Source organism: Balearica regulorum, chromosome 3 (genome assembly GCF_011004875.1).
Source record: "Balearica regulorum gibbericeps isolate bBalReg1 chromosome 3, bBalReg1.pri, whole genome shotgun sequence".
Lineage (NCBI taxonomy): Eukaryota > Metazoa > Chordata > Aves > Gruiformes > Gruidae > Balearica > Balearica regulorum.
In genome coordinates this window covers 73,299,253-73,314,140 of record NC_046186.1, presented here as the reverse complement: position 1 = coordinate 73,314,140, position 14,888 = coordinate 73,299,253, and the positions used below count along the sequence as shown (strand labels likewise).

General features: G+C 35.6%; 1 protein-coding gene across 1 annotated transcript in view; it reads left to right on the top strand.

Annotated features, from left to right (window-relative positions):
- ADGB (androglobin) overlaps positions 1-14,888 on the top strand; it is a 115,125-nt gene that overhangs the window by 85,465 nt on the left and 14,772 nt on the right. Inside the window, exons 26-29 of the mRNA XM_075748459.1 lie at positions 3,195-3,382; positions 4,965-5,149; positions 10,887-11,086; positions 12,309-12,420. Coding sequence (XP_075604574.1) covers positions 3,195-3,382; positions 4,965-5,149; positions 10,887-11,086; positions 12,309-12,420 — 685 coding nt within the window. The remainder of the gene's footprint in view (positions 1-3,194; positions 3,383-4,964; positions 5,150-10,886; positions 11,087-12,308; positions 12,421-14,888) is intronic.

Below are 14,888 nucleotides of genomic sequence, written 5' to 3'. Positions count from 1 at the left end.
TTTTGCAGTCTTTTTGCTATGTTGAGGAAGTTGCAAGGAGTTCATTTTATTAGTTATTTCATGATGTTTTCAGCCATTGGAGTTATGCTGGCAATTTTCTAGACACCTTTGTCCATCTAAAAAAATACAACACTGCAGTTCTCTAGCCTTCCAGTACTTTTCCCATCCTCCATAATTTAAGTTTTGTGATCATTTTAATCTGTTATTTATTTATCCTTCAGACAGTTCAGAAGTTCATCAGACCTAACTAATCCAAACCCTAAATTTATCTATATAATCATTTACTACTTCTTTTCCTATTCTAGCCTGCCTCTTACCTCTTTAGTATTACCCCCAGTATTAACTATTCTAGCCACATGTTCACAGTTGACCTTTTAGTGAAGACACATTCACACTTTAGCCTTCTCAGTCTCATCTGTCAGTAACAAGGAATTTATGTCAGTTGTAGTCTAACACTGTAGGAGCAGTTTTCTTGTCTTTCTTTTGTAACTTCCAATTCCATCAGACTTTTTTGCACTAGAATGAACTTGCCTTATCTAGTGTTTATAGTGAATATTAGCTGAATGTGACAGATAAGGACTGGTATTGCGGGAGGAATATGCTTAAGGAGGGTTGCAGACAAGCTCTTCAAGCTCTCAAAACTAATTTAGGATCCTCAGAGATGGGGTGTGGATTCTACCAGACAGGAAAATTCAGTTTGGAATTCGACAGTGGCAAGTGGCAGGATGCAAAAAGAAATCTCAGTGGTGAACACTACTTTCTGCTTTTGAGGAAAGTGATGGGTTGTGGAAAGAACAATCACAACTTCAGATTTATTTCAGATCTCATCTCAGTATCTGTCCTGCTTAGCAGGATACAGCTGTCTAGTTCTGCCTTGTAAGGCAGGTTTTCCATTTCCCTGATTTTACTAATCTTTCTCAGACCTTCTCCCATTTAATGTATCTTTTTGAATAAAGATGTCAAAAATTGTACACAATTTTCCAAGTAAGATCTTACCAACACTTTGTGCAGTACAGTGGTTTTAATATTGGAAATGCTTGTTTTGCTATGCACTATCCCACCTGGTACATTCCATAATATTTTTTTTTTCCATGGGTACAGCACGATAGCCTCAGTGATTCTGTCACTAATGAAAATGGCCCTTTATATTTTATTCCTGCTCTTCCTTATTGAAGAAGTCCCCACTTAAAGCAAACCTTTTTGTTATTATTCTCTAAACTCATGACTTACATTTTATAATATTAAATGTGGTTAATATCAGTAAAGAGTGATTTTGGTTTAAGAGTATTAAAACAGAATTGTGCAGACATGCTGTATTTTTCTACTTGTTCTTATTAGATTTCTTAACTTCTGCTACTGAGTTTCTCAGTAAGAATATAACCTTATACTATACAATTTAGTTTGTTTTCTTCCTATTTGTAAATGGTTTGTTAATGTTTCAGTGACCTGCAAAAGCTATTGAAAGCTCTATTGATGTTTTGACATTATGCAATTATTATGAAACACAGAATACAGTGGTATTATTTTAATCTGACTGTTACCTTTCTTTTTAATAATATTTTGTAAAAAATAGTCAATGGTGTAATACATCAGGCAAGAAATTATACAGTATGCCTGAATTCCTAAAGGTCAATCTTCTAACAGAAAAAAATCCTTTCTTTTCTTTTTTTCTTTATATAAAGCATATCAGTTAGTTGTTCTGCTTCAAAACTATGCTATGAGTCAGCAATTTACAACAGAGCTAAAAAGAAATCCTATCAACAGATATTGTTATTCTGCTGCAGAAACACTCCTGGAACACATTAAAGTTCATTTCAGAATGATTGACAATAAGGATGAAATCTGCACACTAGCAATAATGTCTGTCTTCTGCAGACATTACAATCTAGATGGAAACTAGCTACTTGCTTTGCATTATTTGGATTTTTTTTGCATTAAATTTTCTTCTTTCATGGTACTTTTTTCTACTGCTGGATACACTCAGTTTTTTCTTTTAAATTCTACTCTATTATTGACAAGTCTTTTGAACAGATTGTAGAAAATTATAGAGATGAGCATTCCTCAAGCTTCAGCCGACCAACAAAGATAAGAGTTTAAGAAATCATCACTAACAACATATTTAATCTAGCAAATAGAAGTCTATTTGCGCAAGGACACTGATCAGTTATTTGTCTTGACTAGTTATAGAAGCACATAAGGAAATCACCTTACCTTACCAAAAAGTTAGTTTAGGCGGTATATTAGAAAACAACCCTTTCTGATTCTAGACACAGTGAACTGTCTAAGATATCTAAGTAGATAATGAAACCTCTCAAAGGTTTTAAAAAAGAGACATAAATCTGATGGGGTTGTCTAGATCTATTTGCTTATTTCTCAGTAGTGACTGATGATTACTCAGTGTTCCTACCAGCTGCAAAATTCAGTTATTGTGCTTTCCAATTGCTTGTAGTATTCAGAAGGTACCCACTCAATTTTTTAATCTTGAGTCTAAATTTTCTGCATATTTATAGTGAACATTAACATTGTATAACCTTATCTTTATAAATAGATATACAACAGAAAGTGTTTTTCTCGTGTGCACCATGCTGTCAGAAAGCACTTGAATATTTGACTAAATCCCTCTCAGTTTCCAAGTGTACTTGTTAAGAACAGGGGGAACTTTAACTAAATGCTTAAATAGAGATTTAAATAAGTGAGTTCTCCTGAATCATAGCTTTGAATGGCTGCTATTACTTTGTAGTGATTAAAGGGTGTAAAGTGCCTTAGAGTTACAAGTGCACAAACTGGAATCATGAATCATTTCTTTTGCTTTCATTCTAAATATTTAGTAGTCCTGAAGTCACAATCCTATTTATTATAAGAATTTTTTTTTTACTGGTACATACTGGTATCTTTTAACTGAAATTTAGCAGAAGAGTTTTATTGTAACTGCTCCTAAAAATACCTGACAGCTTTGAAGTTAGAAGAGATATTGTATTTGACTTTCTATGTAACTTTTTGCTAAATATAAATTGTTGTAATAAGAGATGCTTCATAAGTTAGACTATAATAGAACTATAAGATTCTTGCTTATGAGGGACATCTTATTACATTAATAAGTGTAACATGGACAAAAAGTGTGTTGCATGTAGTCATAGAGTGCATTTTGAGCAGTGTTATTTCCAAGTAAAAAATGACTTCTTTTCTTCTTTCAGAAAGGATACACATTTATGGCTGAAGCACGTACTGGTGACCTGCCTGTGGCAGCTGGAAGGTGGAGGCTCCGGCTCATCGGTTCTCATAGTCCACTCCCGTTTCTCTCTCGTGAGGCTGTAAATAACGTCTATTCTACTAAAGAAATTAAAGAGTATTACATACCCAATGACAAGCACGTAATGTTCAGGTAAATGTTGAGAGAAGAACGATTAAATTCTACTTTTTATATGGACCATCCCTGACAGAAAAGTATGTTCTTTCCTCTTTCTTAGAAGGGGAAGCAAATATCTAAATTTCATGGGCTGACAATGTGCAATACCAAATTTAACATTTCATTTGTGAAAGTGTTATTTCTGAAATATTGCCACTGCTTAATGAAGAACAGGTATGAAGTGCACAGACTATAACATTAAAATCACTATAACAGTAATTTGTAATTCTGTAAGATCAATCTTGAAATTTTATCCATATGTCTATTACTGAAATTCCACGGTATTTTTACAGATTACATATGTATTAACATCAAGATTTTTCGAGGGGGGAGGAGACAAAGTTTGATATATTCGGATAAAGCTTTAAATAATACAGAAATACAACACTTTATTTTCTGATATATCAGACCAATTTCAGTCTTGCAGTGTTGGCAGAAAAATTTATATACATTTTATTTTAGCATGCTGATTCTTTTAGGAGAACATATTCAATAATAATGTGATGATTTAATTTTTATTAATCCTTTTTTAATTTATTAAAGTTTATTTCTGGGTGAATTTGAGTTCAGAACTGACCCTGACTAAATCACTATACTTAAGTTTTTACACAAAGGACTACACACGACACTAAAACAGGCCCCATGCTTAGAACTGATTACATATGTATATTTTGAAGGTTAATTCTAGAACATTTTGCCTTGATTCCTGACAGTTTGTATCAATATTTCAAGTCAATGGGTTATTCTTGGGATAGAGGTCTATTCAACTGAAGGAATCAGTTTCAATATAAACTAAGGAAGCATGTAATGGAAGTATAGCAAATACACTCAAATTTTGTAAACTGTCTTGATGAGGGTTTTTATTCTTTTTTTCCCCTCTGATTTTCCCAGTCTTTTAAAAATTGTATTTAAAATATTTATATATTTTTGGCTCCAAAAGTGCTGAATTCAGGGTAATGGAGTTTTTATGTATTGTTGTTTGTTTGCTTGCTTGCTTGGGGGGTTCAGTCTAAAAATTTGAATTTATGGACAAAAAGCAATTAATATAGAAAGTTATGAGTCACAACAAAAATATTAAATTTGATCTTAAGACTCTAATTCTACAGTCTTTTAATTCCACAGCCCTTTAAGTTGACCAGAGTAGCAGCTGCTTTCAAATGAGATAGTGCTACCCTTTTGAAAGCAAATATTTATTTCTTTTCTTTTGCTCAGTTACTTTTTAATTGAAACAGTTCCCTGATCTGGCTTACCATGTTTTTCAAAAAATATGAGTACAGCAGAAGGCAAAATGTATATTAGGACATTTGGTAAGGCAGTGAAAAAAAGAAATGGCAAGACCACCCTTGCTTTTGCAGACACACTACTTTGATTATGGATTCACTGCACTAAACTTCCCTACAGGAAGCTTTAGACCACCAGATTGCAGGAAAACAATTGACTACAAACTTAATTTTAAGTGTTTGCTTCCAGGTCAGCACAACATTTAGGTACTTTCCTAAAAAAGAATGATCTGGTACAGTTGTTTTTATTGCTATAATTTTTTTTTCTTCCTCTTTAGGTATTCAGTAAAAGTCACAGCGTCACATATTGCTACAGTGCAGGTACAAACCTCTAAATCAGATGTGTTCATTAAACTACAAGTCCTAGATAATGAGGAAGAAATTGTGAGTGTCACTGGAAATGGCCATGCAGTCATCCCTGCATTTAATTTTTTGAGTAATGAAACACTTTTGAGTTCCCACTGTAAGTATTGTCTTCTGTATTTGTTGATTTTATTCACTGAGGGATATACATATTTACAGTAACTTTAGGTAATCACAGAAAATATTCTTTTCCCTACTTTTTCCATGAATCCCTAATTGCTTTGTGATTGAGTGAAATCAGCTACATTTCTGAGCAGTGAACAGGAGTCCTTGGTCCTCAGCAATGGGGAAAGGTACCAAAAGGACTGATTGAAATAAGGTGTCCAGCTTTATTTTCTTCCTCCGCCTTTTGGTGTTGTTTTATAACTGAATAAAGAGTTTTGTGGATAATTGAAGTAGCTTCTCAGTTGTGAAAATTTTTATGCATATGCTTGCCTTGTCCTTGAGAACTGAAATATGTTTTATTTTCATGGCCTTGCCTTTATTTATTTGATCTTAAAGTTAAAAAAAAATTTGACTGTTAGGAAACTGATGCCCAGACCATGGGACATGGTAGATAATTCACAGATTACACTGAGCGTTATGGTTTAAATGCACCATCCTGAGCATCACTCCTTTTAGCAGAAGCACACATTTTATTGGCTTCTCATCCATCGTATGAGCCCCAGAGTACAAGGCAAAAGACTCTTGAATAAATGATGTAATATTTAGCCTTGAGAAAAACTCTCAATTTTTGACTCTACCTCTGCTACAGCTTCACAATGATATTCATAAAAATAAAAGACACTGAAGGAAGAGCTACTTGCCCCAGACTTGCAAACTTGGCATAAAAGACATAAATGCCTATTATACTATTACACTGTTGACAATTATTTATGATAGCAACCAAAAAACTGAGAAAAAATTATACCTTATGGGAACACTTGAATTTAAACAAAATTTCCTTTGAGACACTTTCGGGCTTTCAGAAGTTAGAGTTCAGCCAAACTTGGTACTCAAGAGCTACCTTCAGATAATATTAGCTGTTTGCTATTGACATTTTTATTGTTTAATAAAATTGCGGAGGGGCTACTAAAAAAGCTAAAGCAAAACTGGAATGAAAATTTTGTGATCTGAAAGTACTCTTGGCCAGTTGATTGACATTTGATTTTGAAGTGCTGTTTAATTTTACTCTTCAGAAATAATAAATACAGCTGAATGAGGTACATAATTCTTAGGCATATTTTCAACAATTGTTCCTGTAGTGCTCGGGTAATTTTTAACAAAAATGAGGTACCATCTACCTGCTTCCACTACACTTATATGTAACAGATTTTAGATGTTATTGCTGTGCCATTTTAACTTCTTTCATAATCTTTGTTTGTTTTCCTGTTTTCTATACATTTTACTTCTTGATCAAGCTATTTCCTTTTTTTTTTATTTTTTTGTAAGATTGTATACCATTTTGAATTTTTCATTATATCTATGGGTTTCATTTTGAAAATTATATTCTTCATAAGCATTACAAGTTTGCTTAAATAAAGCAGTTGTTTATAAGCAAGCAAGTCAGCTCTGTACTCTCCATGGACGCCACTATACATCAATGCTGTAAGATGTTAAAGTCTTCAGTCTTTTATGAAGATTTTTAAACAATATATCTTCTCTAAATCAGTAAGTTTCTGCCTATTTGAGCATATTCAGAACCTGAGGCAACGACAAATTGTTCAAATACTGGATTATTGCTTCACTGAAGCCCAAAATAGAATCACATTTCATGTGCTCACCTCCACTGTTTTGAACTGTGTAGTTTTCTAATATGATCCTTCAGAAAAATGTTTTCTCTAAATTTCCAATACTGTGTGGGAAAAATAACTAATTTAATCATGTTTATGAAACATCTTGATCCCTGTCTCAACTGCACCTTGTTATTACCAGAAATGTAAAATTAAATACTTTGGAGAACATATTCTTAAAGTGTAATTCATCAGCTTACAATGTTGTAGTTTTGAAGGAAGACATGGGGAAGCTGTCATGGTTCTGTCTGAGTTAACCGAGATAACCAATAACTGGGTTTGGTTACTGTTTTTGGAGTGTGGGAATGGATTAGTAAACTTAATAAGTAGACTGGTGGAAATAGTCTACTGTAAAATATAGCTCAGATTAGGGTCAGCATCACAATACTTGAAATAAATTGCCAAGTTACCCTCAGTAAAGTGAAGGAGAAACTTTCTTTCAGGAAACCGTCTTGTTGGCAAAGAAAGATCATAGTCTGAGGACTGAAAAAAGGCACAGTCAGGTGAAAGAGAAGAGAAATGGCTTCCAACGGATGTTGGAAGGGAGAGGATGGGAGGATGGGGCAGAATAACTAAGAGGGACATTTGGTCTTTGCCAGGCTAGCAGGGGACATAGGTGAGAAGGATTTTACAAATATCCTCAGAAATCAGACACACACATTAGGTTTCTACCTCTTATTCTTATATGCAGTGATATAAATAATTTCTGTTAATTTAAAATTATTTTAATCCATTGTGAATCATTCAATGAAATTTCTGTTATATTAACCTGATTGAAAATAGGAAGGTTGTCGTATCAGGTTCTGATTCAGCAGTGGAGCCTATAAAAAAAGTGTTATGATTTTAGACTGTATTTGAAGGTGAAACAAATATTCTGATGCCATTTAAGTGTGTGTGAGTGTAAAGAGAGCTGTCATTTGGAAGGAATGACTGTGAAGTTGTCACTGTTGGGTTCTTTACTATTACTGTTTATTTTTACAATACCAGATCAAGTGGCCTTAACATTGAAGTACTTTTCCTATATATATATGCATCCTGTATATCACAAAGATGACATTTTGTGTAAGTGTTCCAAATCTTTTGGAGCATCCAAACTAAATGAAAAGATTATGAAATGTACTCAGTATAACCAATATGACAGTGTGATATTTCCAGACCTGCTGAGTGTCTGTAGGTGTAATTTATGGCATTGTAAAAGCATGTTTCTTTGCTATTGTCAAAAGTGTTAGGAAACTATGGCCTGTAGAATAACAATATAGGAACCTCCATAAATAGATGCCAAGTTCAGATGGGGGTTTGTACAATTGCCACTCAATACAACAAGATTCAGACTGCCAGTATCTAGTTGTTCTCTAAAACAGCGTGTTTTCACAGAATAGGAATAATCAGAAACTACTGCTATACAATCAGCACCAAACTTGTTAGTTAAGCAAGACATAATCCTCGCATTTCAGACCTATTCAGTATCACACGTTTTGCCTCTTATAGAATTAATCACTGTGTTGCCAGAGATACTCTGGAATGATATTATTATGCAAGCATTACCAATAAAAACATTATCCCCATTTCCCACCCACAACCTGTCAATTCATGTCCAGTCACAGCTGTTTTATAAACTTAAACTAATTGATTTTGAATATATTTACCTCTTCTGAGATGGAGCAAATGACTTGGACCTTGAACATTTGCTTGCCAATAAAGGATTACATATTGACACGTTGCACACACAACTCGTTTTGTTGATGCAAGCACAGCTGTCCTGTAAGAACAGATGGGCAAGTGAGTGCTCATAATCCTTTTATTTTCCATAATAGCAGTCTGATACAATCCAGTCTCAAAGTATCAAAATGTCATTCAGGTATCTGAGTCTGGAACCAAGGTAGGTAGGAGCTCCTTCTTGTCAGAGCTTTGCTTAGGAAAACCAAGACTGAATCGTCATGTAGGTAGTAAGAAAAGTAATTTGATGTCACAGCACCACCTGGTGACAATTGCTAGAACTAGTATTTTGGATGTGTATGCATTTTTGGGAATTTTTCCAAGTCCTCTTTCCAACAAGGAAAGCAGAATGAGTCTTATGGAGGATTCCACTATTCTGAGTTATCTTCATGGCGCGATCATCCTCTGGGCAAACCATTATAGATTTTTTTTCCAATACTTAAGTTTTTCAGGTTTAGGAAAGAGAGGAGGATAGTGAGGCATTCATGAAAGCTAATTATAGCCTAAGTAACACAACCTCCTGTGAAATCCACCTACCCTGATAGATAGAGGTAGGCTCCTTCCGAGGGCAGCACACAGCTCCTACAGCCCAGACACCAGACCTCCTGGAGAGGAGCGCACCTCTTTGTTCCTACAAGAAGAAGTACATTTAGTTGGCCTTTCTGCTTTTTGTAAATTATCTGTCTGTTGATAGCAGTGCTCAGGCAGGCATTGAAGATCCTTCCTGACTAGAAACTTTCATGGAAATACTGCAATTGGTACCCTAAAGGCACGTTACCCAATTGGGAAATGTCTGTATTTATTCTTGCATTTGGAATCCATATTGGTTTTTTGCAGCAGTTTTTCACACAGATGTAAAAGAACATGCAAGATGCTGGTCTCTGGATAATGTTTCTTCATCCAAATACACTTCTGTTGAGTGAAAACCTCATGATTTTCATTCCCTCTGATGACAGACTTGATAATCTAACCACTATCAGTTATGTATCATCTCACCTTCACAGCATGGGGAGCTAACCGATACATGAAAAGCTCAGCAGGCTCTATTTGAGTGTGAAACTATTCCACTGATACAGGCTTGCTTAGGCATAGCTCTTACAAAACCACACCCATGGAGTTGCATCGTTCTAAAAAACAGGTTAGGAGAAACCAAGTACTGTCATCCTTCAACTCTCTCTCAGAGGCCTCCTTACCACAGGGACAGCAAGAGGGATAGCTCAGGTGCTAAAAATTCTGAATGTCATGCAGAAAAACAACTCATAGCTTGTGATTAGGAGTTTGAGACATTTTGAAGAAAGCATCTCTGCAAGGTCTTGTTTTCATTTCCTGACTTCTACTGATTTTCTTGGGAAAAAGGAAGCGCTGCCTTATGCAGAGGAAAGATGCGATAGCAAGTGATCCCTGGCATTTGACTTCCATAAGAAACGTTTCCTGACTCCCTCTGAGTTTCTAGTGGCACACTTAACCTTTTATTTAGCATGTATACATTGACACACCACTAGTAAATTTTGCTGAATCTAATGGTCTAATAGTTCCATCAACTCCAGTGAACTTCCCTGCATGAAACTGTACATTCTTCTTTTGAAGTGTTGCAATGATACACTATCATCCTTTGCTTCTACAATAAACCTTGGGAAGAGTAAAGCCTTCTGTGAAACCAAGTTTCTGTTTTCTCGATTAATACTTCTTACAGCCCTTCTTTAGCACATTCCTGGTTTCACAGTTTTTCCACATTAATACCTTCCTCAGGAGACAATGATGTAACTGCATAAATGATAGACCACAAGTAGTTTTATAACTCCTTTCAAGACCGGCTTTTTCTAAACTTCAGCCAGCTATGATCTTTGTGTCAGGTTGACATCAGAGGCTTCTGTAAGGGTGGGAGTTGCCAGAACTGTGGCCAGTGCACCACTCCTCTCCTTCCAGTAGGTGCATAAAATTTATTAAATTAGGCTAGCTACACTGAGATCCCATCGTACAGAGTACAAGGCTATCCGTATTATGTAATACATAGCATAGTGCTGTGGTGGTTAGTGCAGGAAAGAAGCATGGGGTTTGGGGGAAAAAAAAATATTTGCTTTATAAAGTGTAACAACAATTATACGTACAGCCTTTCAAATTTCTCATTATTTACTTTGAAGAGATTTGTGATTTGCATGCAGTATGAAATCAGGATGGTATTTGGAATAAGCATAATTTTAATTGGAACCTTGTGAGCATAATACAGCATGAGAAAATTGACTATGGCAATTCTTCTTTCTTACAGTTTCTGGAGGCATCTGTTTACTTCATACCAACAATTCATAGACTTTCTGGAAATTAACACTGATGTTTTTTATCATCTTGCAGCAAGCAAAACCCAGATTATTCAAAGTAGTACAAAGAAGGAATCAGAAACTGGAGGATCCAAAAAAAAGGGTCATATTTCGTCTTCAAAGGACACCAAAACTTCTTTCAAGCCAGGACTTGTACAAGAAGGTCCACCTATATTAGAAAATGAGTCTTCCCTCTTGGAAAGCTTTCAAAATAATGATGGAAGTCCACGACAAGTAAGACATTCCAAATCACTGGGATTTGAAAAAAAAAAACACCCAACAACCCAAAACCACCCAAAACCCCAGCAACCAAATCCAGGCAATGAAGGGGTATTGATAATTCTTTTGGTACATGTGGAGATTTGATATCCTGAGGCAAGAACAAGGAATCCAAAATTAAGATTGTTGGTAGCTTCTGACTGGCTATGGAGAAAGGATAATGTACATATATGAATAACCAACTAACAAGGGGTTATTTTTGTTTTCAAATCAAGGTGATATATTCAATCTTTAAATGTTCTTCATTTGCCAAATCCAATTCAAGAATAGTATAACTTTCACCTAAGGGCTAAAAACTACCACAAAGGAAGTTAAACTTCTGATGCTTCAATGTGAATTTTCTTTGAAATATGATGTAAGAGACAGCCATCATTAATATTTTTAATAGAGAAATGCCTATTGCCAGTCAGCTGAAAACTTTAGTAACACACAATAGCTGCTACTTATCCAAGTTTCTCAGAGATGAAGGTCAAAAACGTGGATTTTTCTTGACTTTGCCTAGTATTATTTTTCATCTTAGAAAAATAATGTTTATTTTGTAAAACAGTTCTTGTTTCTCTATTTCCAAGTGTTTCTCTACTGTGATTTTCGCTGATATTGAGGTCAATTGCAGCAAGATATTCCAAGGAAAAAAAGTAAAATTGAGAAATAAATTCCAGAGTTCTTCCTTTGACTCAGAACCAGCTTTAGAACTTGGAAAACAATTTTTAAAGAAAATATTTCCTGTTTAGTGTAATACAATGTTTAAAATAACCCATGGACCCTGTCACCTCTGCCTCAAATTAAGACATTACTGAGTGCTAGTATTAGGGTTGAAAGCCCTGTAGTACGTCTTAAAATCAAAGACAAAAGTATTTGTTTTAGCACATGGCATACATAGGAAAGTTACATGGAAATCTTAAAGGAATGTAGCTCCTTATTGTACAGCCCAGTTTAGTTTCACTTGAAAAACACATGAGTAATTGTTTAATTTCACAGGAATTAAAATAAAATCTGTGGAATTAACACTAATTTTTTAAGCTTCTTTTGAATACTGTAATGTGCAAGCTTGTAAATTAATTATGTGTTTTATTTGTTGAGTTCAGTAGCTGGCAGTTTACTCACCTACAAGACTTTTGAATGCTTATTATAATTGTTATGTCTTCAGCATGTTAACATATTGCATTTTCTTTCACAGTCTCACAAGTATGTCATACAAGCATTGGTGCTATATAATAGTTGGCCACTTACTGAGAGTCAGTCTCTGTTTGTTCAGGCACTGAAAGAAATGGAGAAAAATGAACTCAAAGGTTGGTTTGATCTAAATATGTATTTAGTCAAATGCTCATGTTACTGATTTAAAAAAAAAAAAAAAAAAGTTATATTGCTACAAGCTAAGACCATATGGCTTTTATTCACTGCTTGAGTGAAATAATTAAGCAACAAAGCTCTGTTCTGTGGTTCAGGGAAATAAAGATTGATTGCATGATTCTGTACCTTCAGTTCACAAATTATAAAGAAAACAGAGAATACTCTGCAAAACTCACTTGAGCTTGTTAGGGCCAAGCTTCATGGGAGGCACGTGGAAGAGTTGTAGAAGTGTGACTGCTTCTACAGTCAGAGCGACCGATGAAGTGTAATATAAAAGCACAGTGCCCTCAGAAAGTACATCCAAACATAGAAGTTTCTACTGAAACTAGGGAAATGTGCTTGCTGATAATTTAAGAACGTGCATTGACAGGAGGGAAAAAGAGGCCTGGTTTGGGATATGTATTACTTCTGTTCTGCTGGGAGAAGAATTTAGGCAGGAGGCAAGACTAGGAAATGTCCCAAGGACAGGCTGTGCACTCGAGCTAGGAAGGGGACAGAGAAATTACAGAAACTTTTCTTTTTTTCCAGATTCTCTTAGCATTTCTTGTTAAGGGACAGAAAAAAAACCCAACACATATTAAAAGCAGTTAGAATACTAGTCAGTATCTTAGAAAATAGATAACTCCCTCATATTTGCTTCTCCTTTTACCACTGGGGCAACACAGAATGATTTAGATCTTAATTATGTTAGAGGAAAATTTATCATGCTGGATCCAACAGCCCACGAGAGGTGAGGCTGCTGCCACTCCACATCCCAGGTCCAACCAGTAGCGAGGCTGAAGATGTAGTCCCAGCAGGCACACTCACACAGAGCACACTTACACACTATGTATATACTTTCATACATTGCCAGCACACTAATCACAGAAAGACACTCAGAGCACTCACACAAACACAGACAGCACCAATGGCCTCATCCTGCTCCCCGCTCTGGCTGGATGGAATGGAAGTCCAGTAGTGAGACTATATGTGTGTGTGTATGATGTGTGTATATAAGGTGGATCCCTCCAGTAGCTGGGCTTAGACACCTGGTCTGCCCAGTAGCTGGCCTCTGGATCCCATATGTGCAGCTGAGGCTGCAGCCCTACTCCAGCTCCTGTTGCACACCATCACACACACATGTGCGTGTGCACATACACACACACACACACAGAGGCAGCTGACCAGGACTTCACAGGTCCCAGTAGCTGCCTCCCCTGTGCTCTCGCCTCTAGATTCCTGCAGAACCTAAAATTCCACCCCAGTTCCAGCACTCAGTAAATTTCCTGCGTCATTAACGTTAAAATTCTGTAACTCAATTTTAAAGTATGAGAAAGGATAAATTATTTGCATTGTCCTTCCTCATATATATACACTTGCTAATACCCTTAAATTTTTTTAGAAATATTTGATCTTTATTTATTAGTGGTATTTCTCACTTCTTACTCTGGTTACATATTTCTTTTTAATGTCTGGTTGTTGTTGTTTTAAAATTTCTATTACCCCGGACTGAAGTTAGATTCATCAGTGGTAATTGCTGACATATATTATTTCTTTTCTTGTATTGAGGGCAACATTTGAGATTTTTGCAGGTTTTTTTTCAGCTAACATTTGAGGAGCTATGTCATGTAGCCCTACAGGCCTGTACAAAGACAGCATTTTTAGTGGTTATTTCACCTGCTTTTTGCATTCTTCACAAAAGTTTCTAAGTTTCTTCACCAGTTCTCATCTGTTACTACAGCAGCTTGTCAATGTCATGAGTATTCTCATGTTTAGCTCAAGGCAGCAGTATTCCAGTTCATAGCTTCCTTCTCCATGTTAACCCACGCTCTGGCTCATTTCCAGTCAACCAGTCTCGAGCCAGCCAGTGATAACGAATACTTTTCTCTTAGGATTCTTTTTAAATGTTGTGATTTCTGTGTCTTCTCATAATTGCTGTTTTCAAAGTAACCTGAATCCATTTCATAGTTCATATTAACTGGGTGTTTCTGTTCGTACAAGGATACCGACAGATAGCTCAAGCCGCCAACAGAGTTTAAAACTAACATATATCATAAAGTTTAAAGACCAACACTTACTGTATTTACTACTTAGCATTTATTTTATGTACCCCTATTAACAGCAATGTTTATCTGGAATGCTTACTATAGCTAAGTATTTTCGAAAAAACAACATTTAATATTTGAATCTTTTTCTGACTGTGAACTAGTGTTAAAGCAATTTGAAAACTGAGCGTTACCATTTAAAGCTGCCAGCACCAGTTGTCAAACACACAATTCATATTATAGCAATGTTAGTGTGTTACCAAAAAGGCATCCTCTCACCATGTGATTTTTTAAGAAAGCTGCAGTGAGCCAGGTGGAAAATTCCTGCAGCAAATTTTCACCGTTTCAGGTATCACTTTTTCATGTAAGACAACAGTGCCATC